Source organism: Mycteria americana, chromosome 27 (genome assembly GCF_035582795.1).
Source record: "Mycteria americana isolate JAX WOST 10 ecotype Jacksonville Zoo and Gardens chromosome 27, USCA_MyAme_1.0, whole genome shotgun sequence".
Classification (NCBI taxonomy): Eukaryota; Metazoa; Chordata; class Aves; order Ciconiiformes; family Ciconiidae; genus Mycteria; species Mycteria americana.
Window position 1 is genome coordinate 1,819,570 of NC_134391.1, and position 15,481 is coordinate 1,835,050.

Sequence of the window (15,481 nt, forward strand, 5' to 3'; positions counted from 1 at the left end):
GTTTCTCAGACCTATGAAATGTCTGTAAGGTCTGTGAAAACAGTTGCTTATTTGTCTAGGGGAAGCCAAGTATTTGTGCCATTCCAAGGGAATTAATCTATGTAGTAGGGCTACAGTCATAATCTATTTCCCTGCAGTAACTGCATAGCTGGAGTTCTTGAGCTAGCTGAAATGCTGTCTGGGAAAATAAAATAAAATAAAATAAAATAAAATAAAATAAAATAACCTCCTAGGAACCTCCACTGGCACATTTGATACAAAGATAAAGAGTTTCCCCATCACTCAAGGCTGGGTTTTGCTCAACACTCAGTTGGACTTACTCTCAAACACACTCCAAGATAACTAAAGAAATTTTTTTTTTTTCCTCTTTACACCAGGACATCTGGTACCAGTGCATTTGTGTTAAATTCTACAATCACATAGCAAAGGAGACTTCTGAAAGAGCATGAAATAGTTTTGCATGATGATCTTTCCAGAGACAAAACTGGAGAAAGCACGGAGGAGATTGCTTGAAAATGAACCTGCTGAATGATGGAGCCTACGATGTTATCAAGAATGCAAAACGTGATGCTTTCTCATGTGAATCTTGACATTTTCTAGATGGAATCATCACTCTTGAGGTGAATTCCAAAGGTCCATCTTCCAACCCCATCAGTGATGACCCCATCTAGAAAACGGGCACGTAGAAAGCATGAATTAACTTCCTTAGGGATGCAGGTGGAGGAAGGGTTGTCTGAGATCACCATAGCAATGGATGGTGCCACCAATGCCCAGGAATGCAATATTCTGCCTGGGAGATTTTTAATGACCCAGACCAAAGTCCATAGACCTTTTAGGCAGAACTTCTTGGTTCTGCTGAATTTGATTCAGCTTTGAAGAAATTAAGGCAGGAATATTTTAGGTCTGACAAATTCTCCTGATATACATGACTTGCATTATGAGAAATGTGATCTATGAAAGGAAACTGGTTGAACAGAAAGCTTTTAGTCACTTTGTTTGCCGATCAGAAAAAAAAGATATGCTTCATAAAGACATAAAGTGGGAATGTCTGGGCTGCCTGCTAGAATTTGTTTAGCTGAATAGCAGAGAACAAGTTGAAACTGCAGTAATGTAAATGCTTCAATATAATGAGTCATTATAGAGTTTTGAGAAAATTAACTGTTTTATTGTGAACTCTAATACTTCTACTGCACTGCCTGTTATCATTACAAATTATTAGAAAACAAGTCTAAAAATTTGCAAACAAAAGGAGACATCACCAAAGCAAACTCACGTTTGGACTTAGCAGGGAGAAGCAGTGACAGCAGGTCTTTTCTGCCTAACTAACATGTAACTTCCTGAGAAGGTTTTAATGTCACTCATCAGAAGCTATCCGACATAGATAACAAAGTGCTATTTTGGTATCATCTAATACGAGCCTAATCTAGCAGTGCTTCTGAAAATAGGAACTGACTGGTTTTGTAAGAAAACTGCAACTGCACACTAGAGGCATAATTAGCAAATAACCAATCCCTTCAGTTAACGAGGCAGTAAGACAGTACTTTCTTTTCCTATTCTTTAGGAAAAAAAGTTACCATTTACAGCTTTTTTATAGTACACCCAGTGAAAGCAATACCTCTTTCTAAGTTCCCATCCCTCTGTTGCATAGACATAGCGTACAAGTAACTTTAAAAACATTTTTGGCATATTTCTGAGGATATAGTGTGTGAGGGAACAAACACAAATAATCAGAAAACTGCAGGTTTTGGTCAAAAGTTTGATAATGGGAGCCCATCTCCATGTGTCAAGATTTTGCTTTCCATTAATTTATCAGGATGGTCCTCAATGCCGTACCTGTGGAGAGAGGTGCCTGCATTTTCAGAGATAATCTGCATGTAAAACATTTATTTTCCTGAGATTGTGAAAGACAGTGGACTTTGAGTTATGATTCATCTCACAATATGATAAACCACCATATTTGATTAAAGGGATCACAGTCCTGGATTCCACAGGTGCAATTAAGCTGCTGTGACCTTGGCTGTTTGAAGATAAGGTTTCGGGTCTCAGGTGGTTGTTTATTCTCCCTCTACAGTCAAAAGAGGGACAGGCAGCCCTATAACATGATCCATCCTGCCTGGAGTTGATTAAAAAACCTGGAGTTTTAAATCTAGGTGTGGTCCCATACCTGCAACACTTTTGTATGCAGAATCCGTCCCACCTTTAAGTGGAGGGGAATTGAGCCCCATTTAGATGTTCATTAGTCTTTTTCTCTTGAAGGGTCTGAGTCTTGTAAATCAAGTTATTTTCCTGCTTACTACAGATCTTAACTTCCTCTCTCTCCCTAATAGATACACCTAAAGCTGGTGTAATTGAATCATAAGGTCTTGCACTTTAAAGTTCTAAATTGTGCAATTTCTAAATTTCTGTGGTTTCCTACCCAGTCTCTGTCTTGTATATTCATACTTCTGACTTCAAATCATCCTAGTGGGTAATGGGCTCATGCAACACCCCATTTTGGTTTCTCTGCTTCCCATTCATGCTGTTTTCTCAGTTTTATTTAATTGCTGGAAAGCCATACTAGAAAATGAGTTGCACTGCACAGGTACAAAAGGATTTGAAACATAATTGTCTTGCTGTACTTTGGATCTAGGCGTGTAGGCAAATCAAGCCTTTGTATATCTCCTACTATAGGTTGGTGGTACCTGCAGGTATTGGCTGCAATATTGCACCCAAGGGCAAAAAATTGCTCGTGGTGAAAGTTCAGTTTTTAATACTTGTACATTTTAGTGAGGAAATTAGTGAAGTCTATCGCCTCTATAGATATGGAAAAAGAAAGTACGAGTGTTCAGGTACCTCAAGGTTCCTCACTTCCATAATCCATGCTGAATTTAAAATGGATACTTTGGATCTTGATATTCAGGTAAGGAATTAAAATCTGGCTGAAACAGAATTGCGAATGATGAGGTTTTTGAAGGGGTTTGCATTAACGTTGAGCTGGTGGTTTACTATTTACAGCCCCCAGGGAATGATTCCAGTTTGGAATTAAAAAGACTTCTTTCTTGCCTGGATCAGTAGGAATACATTACTGTCATTTGTGGGTGCCATTCTAATGAACTTGTTAAAGATAATTTAAGTTTCTTTTTATTTACCTCCTTAATGCAATGAATAAAACTGTCTGCTTGCTTAAGAGTGGATAATACCTAAATATGATCTATGATTTTTATTTTGAATCACATACTACCTGCTAGCAACCTTTATGAAAGAGATTAGTCACTGAAATGTTAATCGTTATTTGCTAGGTTGCTCGAAAGAGAGTTTGCTGAAACTCTTGTGGTGGATGGAGTTGGTTTGAGGACTGCAACGTGCTGATTCTGAAATGTATTTCCACTTCTGAAAGCAAATTTATTTGCTCTTTTTGTGTCACAGATATAGACTTGTTATGTGTTTGTCTAGTAGACATATACCAATATGACTTATTATATATGACATGACACAGATAATCTTAATTCATGAAGTATAACTCAGGTATAAATTTATTCTGTAGATAATCAAGATAAAGGATACAGTTTTTTACATTCATGTATGTGCAGGCAATAGATCTTTGCTAAATTTTCCAGCTGGTGAATGGTGCAAATCTGTGGCATTTATTTTCTGTCTTTCCCTTTTGAAAAATAATTTTTGGCCTATGTCTGAGAGCCTTTAGCTTTATTTGGAGGAGTGTAAAACAGGAATAAATCAGAAGCAAGACAGACAAGGCTCTGTACCTTTGCTGCAGTTTTTTTTTTTTTCTTTTTGTTCTTCCTTCATTCACTCTAGATCTTGGAAAAGCTAGCTTTGCATTTGGGTGAATAGTTATTCAACAGAAATAACAATGAATGAGTGCAGATTGCAACATGGGCTTGGTGTTCTGCAGTTACAATCCCTAGCTTCCTTTTTGACTATTCGCTGCTTCATGCTTCTCCTTTGTTAGGACAGCAAAGGTACACATACGTTAGCCTTCACAAGGAAGTGAGAACCAAGCATATTCTGCAGACCTTGCATATGAACAGAAATGCTTCTGAGCTCTAAGGAAACCAGTCCCTTCCGATGTTGAGTTTGGTGATACGAGTAGTCTAGGTTGGTCTGATTTTTTTCAGAGTTCACATGAAAAGCTCTGGGTGGAGGAAAGTACTTAAATTTTATACTAAAAAAACTATTGAAACATTGGGTGAGATTCTGTGCACCTAAATTTATACCACTAGAATCACATGCCACTGTATTCCCTCTGACTTTCTTTACAGCAATCGGTAGGTTGCTTCATCTTACCTATGTATTTCTCTCCAAGTATCCAATCTTACTTACTTAACTCCTATACAGCAGGTGAATTCCACCTATTGCTGCTTTTACTGACTGTATGGGCCTGGAATAATCATTTGACAGCCAATGTGTGTTACTTAGGTCAGCAATTTCCCAAGTTGAATCCATGGTTTCAAATGGTACGTGCATCTGCTAACGTTAGAAGTGCGTAGAACATTTTATTCAAAACAGGAATGATGTAGAAATTTATTTTTTGTCTTCTGGCATTTTTTAAGATGCTTTCTAGAAATCCTAGCTTCTTCCTCCAACTAACAACATCAACAGAAGTTTTGATCAAGCAAGTATGAGTAAGAGAAACAACATATGGAGTTTCAGTGCACATATGGAGCTTAGATGCTTTCTAGCAGGACTTGGAAATGAATGAGCTTTTTAAAGGCTCCTGTCTGCTTCATGGTCTCACTTGCCTGAAGTTAGACATATCCTACTGGGTTTAGATTTAGCCTCACATCATCTAGAAAAATGTTGCTATCCTGGCTAGAAGTTTCCTGAACACTGAGTGTCTCATGGACACTTGGGGACCAGGCCTGTGAAGTGCCCTTAAGATCCAATATAGTGTCCTTCTAAGACTCTCAAAAATACCTCTCTTTTCTCTGGTGGCCAAGCGTAAGTCTTAGAATCACAACTTAATTGACTGACTTCCATTAAAAGCAGCTTATTCTGACATTTTCCTAATTTCAGTCCAAGGTACCTAACACTTCGAGGATCTGTCCTTGTGTCACTCCACGTACAGTGATATATAGAGAAATGTATGGCTCTAGTTTGATTCTTTCTTCCCATTTTCTGTTCTGTCCTTGAAAAGATTACAGGAATCTGGTAAGATTTGCTTATTGATGTCCGACAAAACTGCAAGGTGATGGGTTCCAGATATCAGCAGGCAACAACTCTTCACATCATTATTTTCCTACAGATAACTCATTTGGTCACAGGTAAATCTAGGTTTTGTTCTAATAACAATTTGATTTTAAAAGATATCTGATTTCCAGAGCTAGTGGGTAGATCTAGAAGTAAAAAAAAAAAAGTAGATTTGTGGGGGGTTTTTTGGCAATGCATATTTTATTTGCAACATATTTGTAGCAATACCTGTTTTTTTTATATATATAGCAGACACTCACCATTCCCTCCACTCATTTTCTGAAGTCAGAACCAAACAGTAGCATTATATGAAATCTTACTACTTCAATCATGCAGATGGCACAAGGCCTAAGCAATACTAAAGACTCACTTAAACCTTCAACATGGGATTATAAATAGATTCACAAACCTGTTTTTCAGGGAGCTTTCTTTCTCATTTTTTGAGTCATTTTTCAGCTTGGCTGACCCTGTCACTTTATCCTGCTGAGAAAGCCTAGGTTCCTTTTTGTATCTCCCACTTTAGAGTAGTGAACTGAATGGGAAAGTAAGCTCTGTAAAGGGCCATTAGTATTTTTGCTGTTAAACCTCAACACTAAGCTTGTCCTTTTTCACTAACAACCATTTTGCAACAAGTAGCGTGCATTTGAAATGAAATGTACTTACTGTGGTGTGTTTCATCACTGAATGCAGACACTCTAGTGAGAAGATTATGGACATCTGAAATTGGGTAGGCAAAATCCTGCCTTTGTGAGCTCCAGCCTTACAAAATGAGCTAGGCTTTCTGCATGATAGACATGCCGTTTCTACATCTGAAACAGTCTACAGACTGAGCTCAGTATTTTCAGCAGCATCTCCTTGAGGTTACACTATGTTCTAAGGATAAGTGGTAGTGGTGAAGGATGGCAGAGGATGGCAGGGGCCTTCACTTACAAAACTGTGCTTGTATATGTTCATATGGACCTACAGAGATGTGATCTGATTACTGTCACGGGATATCTTCCTCTCCAATCCTCTTGTCCCATCAGTCTATGCCTGGTAAACTAGCCTTTACAGTGAGAGATTTATGGAACTTGCTCTTGAGATAACATCCTAGTCCAGAGCATTTTCTGATTTATTGATTTTTACCAGAGTAGAATAGCTCCTTTTCCTTGCATTCAGATACCTGTATGTATTCCAGTTTCCTACAGGAAGTACTAATGAGAACATTTGTGACAGTACTGCATCCAGCTCTGGAGTCCTCAGTACAGGAAAGACATGGACCTGTTGTAGCGGGTCCAGAGGAGGACCACAAAAATGATCAGAGGGATGGAACACCTTTCCTATGAGGACAGGCTGAGAGAGTTGGGGTTGTTCAGCCTGGAGAAGAGAAGGCTCCAGGGAGACCTTATTGAAGCCTTTCAATACTTAAAGGGGGCTTATGAGAAAGATGGGGACAGACTTTTTAGTAGGGCCTGTAGTGATAGGACAAGGGGTAATGGTTTTAAACTAAAAGAGGGGAGTTCAGACTAGAGATAAGGAAGAAATATTTCACGATGAGGGTGGTGAAACACTGGAAGAGGTTGCCCAGAGCAGTGGTAGATGCCCCATCCCTGGATACATTCAAGGTCAGGTTGGAGGGGGCTCTGAGCAACCTGATCTAATTAAAGATGTCCCTGCTTACTGTAGTGGGATTGGACTAGCTGACATTTAAAGGTCCCTTCCAACTTCTATGATTCTATGACTGGTAAGATTTACACCTATATCTTCTTGCAGGCCAGTATAAAATTATTCCTCCTGACAAGCCTGTCATTGGAGTCATTGGAAAAGGAGTCATCCTGCCCTGTCAGCTGAAAGATAAGATAATCCCTGAGAGACTTTCCGTTCAGTGGGTATTTACTGGAAACTCCGAAAAAAAAAGTGATGTGACCACTTATTATGGAAAAAACACACACAATCCAGTTCATGAGTACGAGACATACCAGGGCAGGACAAATTTTTTTCAGTCTGAATTTAATAAGGGAAACGTGTCTCTTCACCTGAAAAATGTCATGCTCTCAGACAAAGGGAAATACATCTGCAGCGTCTTTTTTGAGAATTGGTATGATGAAGTGGTGGTCGACCTGGATGTGGCAGGTGAGTGGAATGGCAGGCAATTTGCTATTTCTTCCTCAGTCGTTGTATAACATCAGAAAGGTCTATGAGGTACCAGTGGGTTGGATTCATGTCACTTGCTCTTAGCCATGTGAAAGACCAGCCTCTGCTATAGCTTAGGCTGCCTCTATTGCCAGCAGACTCTGAATAGTCATAGATGTCTTTTTGCCATGTCTTACAGGGGGAGTGTAGGCAACATGTTAGCTTTAAAATATTAAAAGGTAGGAGAGAGATGAATCCTAGGGTAAAACAAAACTGTCTTTGCAGAGACGAAGCAAATGAAGCCTGACTGAAACTGCATTTGGTACTGCAAACCATTTCTCATGCTCTTGCCCTACACATAATCTCATTTTCTGTCTGGTATTCCACTTTTCATCTATTCATGTGTCATCCAACTTTGCTTTACCAACAAATTTCCAGTCAGTGCAATGCTACTTTATTTTAATTCCAGTTGTTAGTGGAGATAACAAAAATCAGTCCAAAGATTTGTCTCTATCAGGACTGTAAAAGGGAAGTTACGTACAAATGTCGCATCTTAGGAAGAGCTATTTACCAGCAATTTAATGAGAACTAAAATTTCAAATCTGATGAATTTACACACTGTGTTTCTAGATAAATCTGGGGAAGACCTTCCCACCGTGCACTGTTTGGTGAGAGAATATCTTGTCTCCTGTTTGTTGGAGCTTGTTTCTTTGCTGTTCTATAGCTAAAGGTGATGAGTCTTCAGTTTTCCTGGATGGTCATGTGGGTCAGGGCATTGGCGTCACCTGCAAGTCACAGGGATGGTTTCCAGAGCCCAAGGTAGTTTGGCTGAACAGCAAAGGACAGACACGGAAGGAGGAAGTGACCACCCAAAGCACAAAGACTTCTTCAGGTCTTTTTGATGTTGTAAGTTCCATGAATCTCAAACCAGGATCTGACAAGGAAATCTCCTGCAGAGTAGTCAATAACCTACTCAATGCAATGTGTGAATCCCGAGTCCTGATTTCAGGTGAGTGACCTCCAGGATCAATTGCTCTCTGGACCGGTTGGTAGGCTGCTGTCTATTGTCTCTCCATTGACCTTGGAGTGATCCTGGACACCCAGCCCAAGCACAAATGACTCGTGTTTGGATGGATAACATGACAAGAAGTCCATCTTTATGTCTTAGATTACTTGTTACAGTCAAGATACATCTTAGCTATAAATACTAACGCAGAGCTCTCATTAGCTGCCACCTGAGAGCTCTATGCCAGTTTGGAGAGGGAAGGATTTAGAAGTGCCCATGTGGAGAACAAAGGCCCTATACAATGCTGGCAGGGTACCCAGGACAATGACTGGAGACAGCTGGCGTATGCCGATAGGAAATGCTGAATATCTGCTCCCATCTCTTTTTCTCTCACTAACACCACCAGGATTACTCTGAGCTTCAGCATGTGCCTCCCTCTGGTCTGGATTCCTTGTCTGGAAAGTAGGCAATTTTATTTCAAAAGGGGAAGAGGAGGATCCTTCTTTTTCCATCTGAAATGCCACTGAAGACAGTTCTGCTTTGCTGAAAACTTAATCTTGTAATTCAACAGTGCAAATACTGGCCTCAGAGGTGGACTGCTCAGCACATCTCCCTCATAAAGGGGTAGCTTCTCCAAACAGGCCTCTACCCATGGCAGTCTGAGTCTGAATGAGTATGGGTGTATGCAGTGTAAGAGAACAGTTTGATTGCCTGCACACAGGCATCTAATACTATCTCTGATGGCCCAGAATAGCTGGCGGCGCAACATATGGATGTTTTGGGATTCATGGGAGACCTGTAACCTTTAGGGGTGGCAGGAGGAGACTGTAAAGGATACATTACAGCAAATGAAATGGCACTAGATGCATATGCTTTGGCCACTGGAGCCTGTCATAGCTGTTTCACAAACATTCAGTGAAAGCAACACCATTTATATTTTACAGATGTCTTCTTTCCTTCCACTTCACCTTGGATGACGGCCTTCCTTGTAATTTTATTTCTTAATATAGCTGTTGTTGCTGCTATAGGTTATAAACTAAACAGTAAGTATTTCCACCTACAACAGGTGATATGGAAGTTTTCATCTACAATGCAAAATACAGTTAATGAAAACTTAATTAACATTTTAACATCAGATTCAGAAAGAAACATGAGAACGAGAGGGATACAGAAAAAATTAACAGATGTATGATTAAAAGTAGAGTATGGGTGGGGGCTGCATGTGTGTGAATGCACAGAGAATCTTTTACAGGAAGGTCACTACTATGAGATGCCATTTTGTATGATCACAGATATTTACAGGCACAGAATCTGACTTTAGCTTTTAGAATAGTGGATTTTTGAAAAATTTCTCATTTTAAAATGAGAAAATTTGAAATTATATTTCAGTATTCTCAATAGATGTCTTGTTTAAAAAATAAAAAAAAAAAATAAAAGTTCCTTTGTTTTTCCAGGTAGTTTTACACAATCCCATGAAGCAGGTGAGTAGTGAACCAGCGAAATATAAACCCACATGAACATATTTTAGGAGAAAAGTTTATGCTCCTGAGCCAGCAACAGTCTCAGAAGCAGTTTTATAGGTGTGATAATAATGCAGGCATGATCAATATTTAAGTATTTCAGTTTTTCAGAGGACCAAGGTGAAGTGGGGGTGTTCAGACACTGCTTAGCTCTGAGTATGGTCACTGCTCCTTAAGCACGGAGCTTTGCTTCTTTCACTCATAGGCAGATCTCGTTGTCAGCACAGACAAACTGGGGTACTCTCCTGCTGCATAGACTCCAATACAACAATACAGTCAATGGCTTGTATTGCTCCAGAGCTGACTCAACTGTTCCTCAAGACAAAAATAATAATAAAAAACCCCATACTGAAATGTGAACATCAGCTGATGGGCCCAATACAAACTTTTTTATCTGCCTACATACTTGGATGTGGAAGCTCTCCTTGCCTCTAGCATTTCTCCAGATGTAAGGTTATAGAGGGACTTCTTCAGTAAATGGTTCCTGTTCCAGTAGCTCTTTTTTCTTCAGGTATTTCTAAGGTCTTCTGGTATTGAAATAACCCTCTGTTAAAATGACTCAGTTTTTCTACAGAACTGATGGGTTCAACTTTCAACTATCATTCCAGATCCTTTGACTGGTATAATTTATTTTTTATTGTTTCGAGATAGTGAATAATTAATATTGTCATTTTTTTTGTTTCTTTTCAGCAAGATCGAGGAATAACATGGTAACAGGTAAATGCTCCTTGAAAACTGTGAGGATATCTTGAAAGCATAAAATCAAATGCACTGTTCTAGGGCATTTTGATTTCTTGGACATAAATCTAAAAAGTAGCAGTCCTTATGGCCATAAAGGATTCGATGACAATTGGTCACATTGTCTGTTATAATTAAAAAGTATTGACCCCTCCATAGACAGCCTGAAGCAGAGTAAATCACTCAAGGTAATCCTCTGATGCTTGCAAGATGGTGAACATACTGATACACTGTGATCTAGTATGATTGCACTAATATCTTGAGGTATAACCTTATCAATGCTGTAATTGCTCTGAAAATGCCATTGTTCTATGGCAGGTTTATGCTCCATTTTTTTCATGGCTGGATCACAGTAATCCATGTATTCTGATCTTTTGCCTCCTCTGTTTTAACCTGCTAATAATTCCCAAGATTATTAGAGAAAAATAAAATTAAATAACAAGCCTTGAACTGTTTACTGCTAAATTGCACCCCATGGCTTTGACTGTGATCCTCTCATGCAGACAGTCTAGCCTGAAGAAACAAGTAACAATTCCTGCTGCAATTTCTGCAAATTCTGTGTGTTGTCAGCATATATTTCTTGCCAAAAAATAACAGTAAACAAGACATAGTCTAGAGGAGCTCGGTTATCTCATTTTGGCCTTTCAACTTACCAGGGCAATTCAATTTCTTTAAGTTTCTAAAATAATAGAAGTCTCAGGGTCTTCCTGAGAGTCTTGTCTTTGTAGTCAGCTAAGAGAAACAGGAACATTCAGAGAGAGATCAGATTCAAACTGTTTGAGAAAGCAATTATTGGGAAGAAGACTTGGGAGGTGGGGGATGGACTTCCTACATTGACTGAGAGAGACCAACAAAGCAACTAGAGGAGATAGATAAGAGACATTCATCTTGTAGATACCTGACAGAGATCAGATGAAGGTCATCTCATCTCTCTAGCCAGTTAAAGTCTCCTCCAAATTTGTGTGCTAATTTACCTGTTTGTTTATTTGACTTCATAATTCTCCATGTAATTCAACCTTCTTTACCTCACCAAATAGATTAAGTTGATCATGGGTGGTCCTTTGTTAATATATTACTGAAGAAAGTAAAAGTATTCAAGAAAACATTGTAATTAAACTTTTTAAATCTGATACTGAAACTTAGACATTAATAATCATATATAATTTCTTTCAGAAAAAGAATCTTTGGAGATAAAACTAGGTAAGAATACAGTTTTCCTGTTCCTTTTAGTACATCTAGGGTGCATACTATTTACTTCCCCAAAAGAGCAAATGAGATGCAGATTTTTACATGAAGCACTTCTGGATGTGTCTGTTCCCTTTAACAAACATTTTTATGACCTGTTTTCACGTTGATTATAAGCTCAAAAATAATCCATTTTCCAATAACTTGTTGGAGCTTTAGTAATTGAGGACAATGAAATAATTTAAAAGCTCATCTCATCATTTTTAACTTCTAAATCAAACCAACTGACCAGCCAGTAATGTATTTTTTTCCTTCCTTTTTTTGTTTTGTTTGTTGATCAACTTAGAATCACAGAAGAAAACAAACAAAGGAGGTAAATATAGTTCTACAATTAAGACAACGTTAATCAACACTTACAAGTAGGTATATATGAGAGAATGAAAATAAGCTTCTTCATAAAGAAGCATAGCAGCTTGCCTTTATTCAAATGATTGTTACTTCTGTTTCATTTTTAGTCAGTGCTAAAAAATGTTATTTAGTGTGGCTCTACATCCAAGAGGCTTGTGATAATTGTCTGCTTCTGTGTAATCTCTCTGCCTGGAGTCTTGCTAACTGTACTGAGATTTCTTGAAGCTCTGACCTACTACTGCTCCTGTTCTTTTTCACTTTCTGGTCAAATTATTCAAACAGCTGTAACTAGCATCACAAAGGCAAAAATGTATGGCTCGGACTCTGTATCCTGAGAAATATTGGCTTAGATGTTCAGCTACATACAAAATAAGTACTAAGGAAAACTCCATGTCATGCTTCCCTCTCTCTTCCTGCTTCATCCCTCAGCTAGGATACCCACCTGGAGAGAACCCATACAGTGAAGACCCTCCTGGAGGTCAACTCCTTTTGGATGAGTAGGCCTCCTGAATACCAGGCAGGAGACTTTAGGGCACTTCAAATAATATTAGACAGCTTGTGCCTGTGAATAGGCAGTATAACAATAACATTAGACAACTTATGCCACAATAAGGAGGATACTATCAGTGCCATCAATATTGATCAGCAATATTTTTAGTTGCACCTTGAGAACTCAAAAATAGACACCTGCATTTGGTCACTAAGCCTGCATACCAAACTATTTTGACTATGTTAATTTGGGTTGTAATTCAGCTGTTTATACTAGCATATCTAGATTCTGCTGAGATGTCATGAGGTTTTTCTGCCCAGGGCACATATCAGACCGCACTGGAGGTGTACAACTAAGGGAAAAAGGGTAAGAAAAGGAAAAAAAGGAGTGCCATCACTCTAGAGCATAGAAACAGTGCAGTATATTTGTGTTAATTTACACCTTTATCCACAACATACGCTTTTAAGAATTTAAGTTGACAAGTTTTCACATGGCAAATTCTAAAGGAAAAAATCATTTCAGTACGTGCACAGCGATAGAATTATTTCCTTCAGATCTCACCTCTTAATCGTTATCTCCTCAAGTTTTCATTTCACTTATTAAAGTTATTCTTTTACAGTAACATCTGAACAGAGACATCACTTTGGTAAGAAAACATCTTGTAAAAATCTTACATTTTTATAAACCCCATAAAAAATAAAGCAAGTGTTCAGATGAGCCTGACTATGTCATCCATGAGGGTGAAGCCAATGGAAATATCTCCTCACAGTGAGGTTCGATTTTCTCCCTCAAGAGATTTGTCACACAGCTTGCTTTAAGACCTCTTTGGACTATGAAAAATCCTCCTTGCCAGAAGTTTTTCTTACCTAAAAACTACACCGAAGCTACAGACACCTATGTTGCATCATGTGTTTTTTCCTTACAAATCACACCCACCTGAACCATTACCATGACAGCCAAGAAATTAATTTCCTCCACACAGCCCAACTGGCTGCCTTAATGTCCTCTAAAATGCTTATTAAATGTAAACAAATACAGACCTTCTCTAGAGGCCCAGTTTGTGTCCCCCACCTTGCAACGATGTGTCAAAAATTTAAATCACACAGATTAAAAAAAGTCCTCATGCAGACTCATGGCACTGCTTGACCTTCTATTGTTTGAGGTTGTCTGACTTTGAAAAACCCTTCACAAAATAACTGTTAATAACTGCAACATCTTTCCCTTTCAGAGAGACTCAAAGCTGAACTGGGTAAGTGGTTTAGAAGTTTTATTTTATTGCCATGTGTACTGGTGCATTAAGTCAACACTGGGGCAGAATCACAGTAATGACAACAATTGCACATCAATAGACAGAAATACTGTGGGTTGACAAGTGTCTAACTGCCCATTAGATTCATAACATGCTACTCTCTGTTTCCATTCTGTAGATTTCTGGGAAGCCAGAAGCCATGCAGGTAAGCTGGCAGGAGGAAGGGTGTGAAAATACAACGGCCATCTGTCCAAGCTACCCTGAAATGACCATGCCATGATGTTAGAGATATACCAGCTGAGCTGGAGTCACAGGAATACGCCTGGCTTGGTTAACAGGAAATGAGGCTGGGATGTGGCAGTCGGGAAGACGGAGAAAAGCAGTTGCTGAAAGATGTCAAAGTCTGGGGTGGGGTGTGGACACAATTCTGGAGAGGACAGATGGCCGTATGGAAAAGAGAAAGAGAGATTTCTTGTAAAGCTTGTGGACTTGTGCCCCGAGAAAGGACATGGCTGTGAGAGCTCCAAGGTACCTCTCGGTTCATCAGTGATTGCATGCCCTGCTCTGGGGAATGTTTAAGTTCTTTGTTGAATCATGCCAGGACCACTCAGACCCTCAAACGCTTCAACCCATTGCCCCATGCGGAGAGAGGTCCCTGAGCCGCTCTACTCATCAAATGATTCTCGTTTTCCCCTCCAGTTCCCATTACTGTGAATCCTGACTGCCGAGTCCTGGAGCTCCAGGTGCCAGGGGCTCCAGGTGTGGAGAGCCACGCGTCTGAACCTGCTGGCCCAAACACTCCCTCCACAGTCCCTATCCTGGTGGCAAAGGAAGGGTTTGCAGCTGGGAAGCACTACTGGGAGGTGGAGGTGGGCCAGCAGCAGGACTGGGTGCTGGGGGTGGTGAGGGAGAAAGGGAGACAGGAGGAGGAAGGGGAGGACTCCTGGGGAGGACTTCCTGGGGAGGACTACTGGGCTCTGCACAGGTCCCAGGGAGAGATTTTCTCTAGCGAAGGAGACCGCAGGATTGAGAAGCAGCAGATGCGTAATTCCGTGCTTGGTGTGCTTCTGGACTTGGAGGAAGGGCAAGTGAACTTTTATGAAGCAGAGCAGATGGCTCTCATGGTGAGAATGCCTCTAAGGCTTGGAAAGGAACCTGCAGAAATGTTTTACCCATTTCTATCCAAAAGGGAAGGGACACTCACACCTCTTATCCACCCGGTCTTAATCCCTGTCCCTTTGCAGGCACTGTAAAAGGAAATTTTGAATCAAATGGGTTGTAGAATCAAAGTTCTCTGCCAAGAGGTCAGGGTTGAGAGAGGGAGAGACTAGAACGGCTTAGGACATCGGTAATTATCAAATAAAGAGAGTAGGACTGTGGCACAAAACAGGAAAACCTGAAAAAAGGGGAGAAAAAATGAAAGAAAATTACAGTGTCTCAAAACAGGGAAAAAATGCCCTTTGAAGCAAAAAAACTTTTTAGTATTATTTGTTCTCAACTAAGGGAACAGAGAAAGCCTCTAATGATTGCTTTCTGGTGCAGAATATTATCAAGGCTGTGTGTGCATTCCAAGATGTGTATAAACC

At 39.7% G+C, this 15,481-nt stretch overlaps 1 protein-coding gene across 1 annotated transcript; it reads left to right on the top strand.

The window, feature by feature from the left end:
* Positions 1 to 711: 711 nt before the first annotated feature.
* Positions 712 to 15,148, top strand: LOC142421192 (butyrophilin-like protein 8). Its single transcript, XM_075525729.1, has 11 exons — positions 712 to 849; positions 2,630 to 2,899; positions 2,995 to 3,050; positions 4,417 to 4,454; positions 5,154 to 5,261; positions 6,940 to 7,299; positions 8,024 to 8,308; positions 9,250 to 9,348; positions 13,875 to 13,895; positions 14,074 to 14,100; positions 14,595 to 15,148. Exons 1-11 carry the CDS (start codon positions 712 to 714, stop codon positions 15,146 to 15,148), a joined length of 1,956 nt encoding a protein of 651 aa, XP_075381844.1.
* The last annotated feature ends 333 nt before the right edge of the window (positions 15,149 to 15,481 follow it).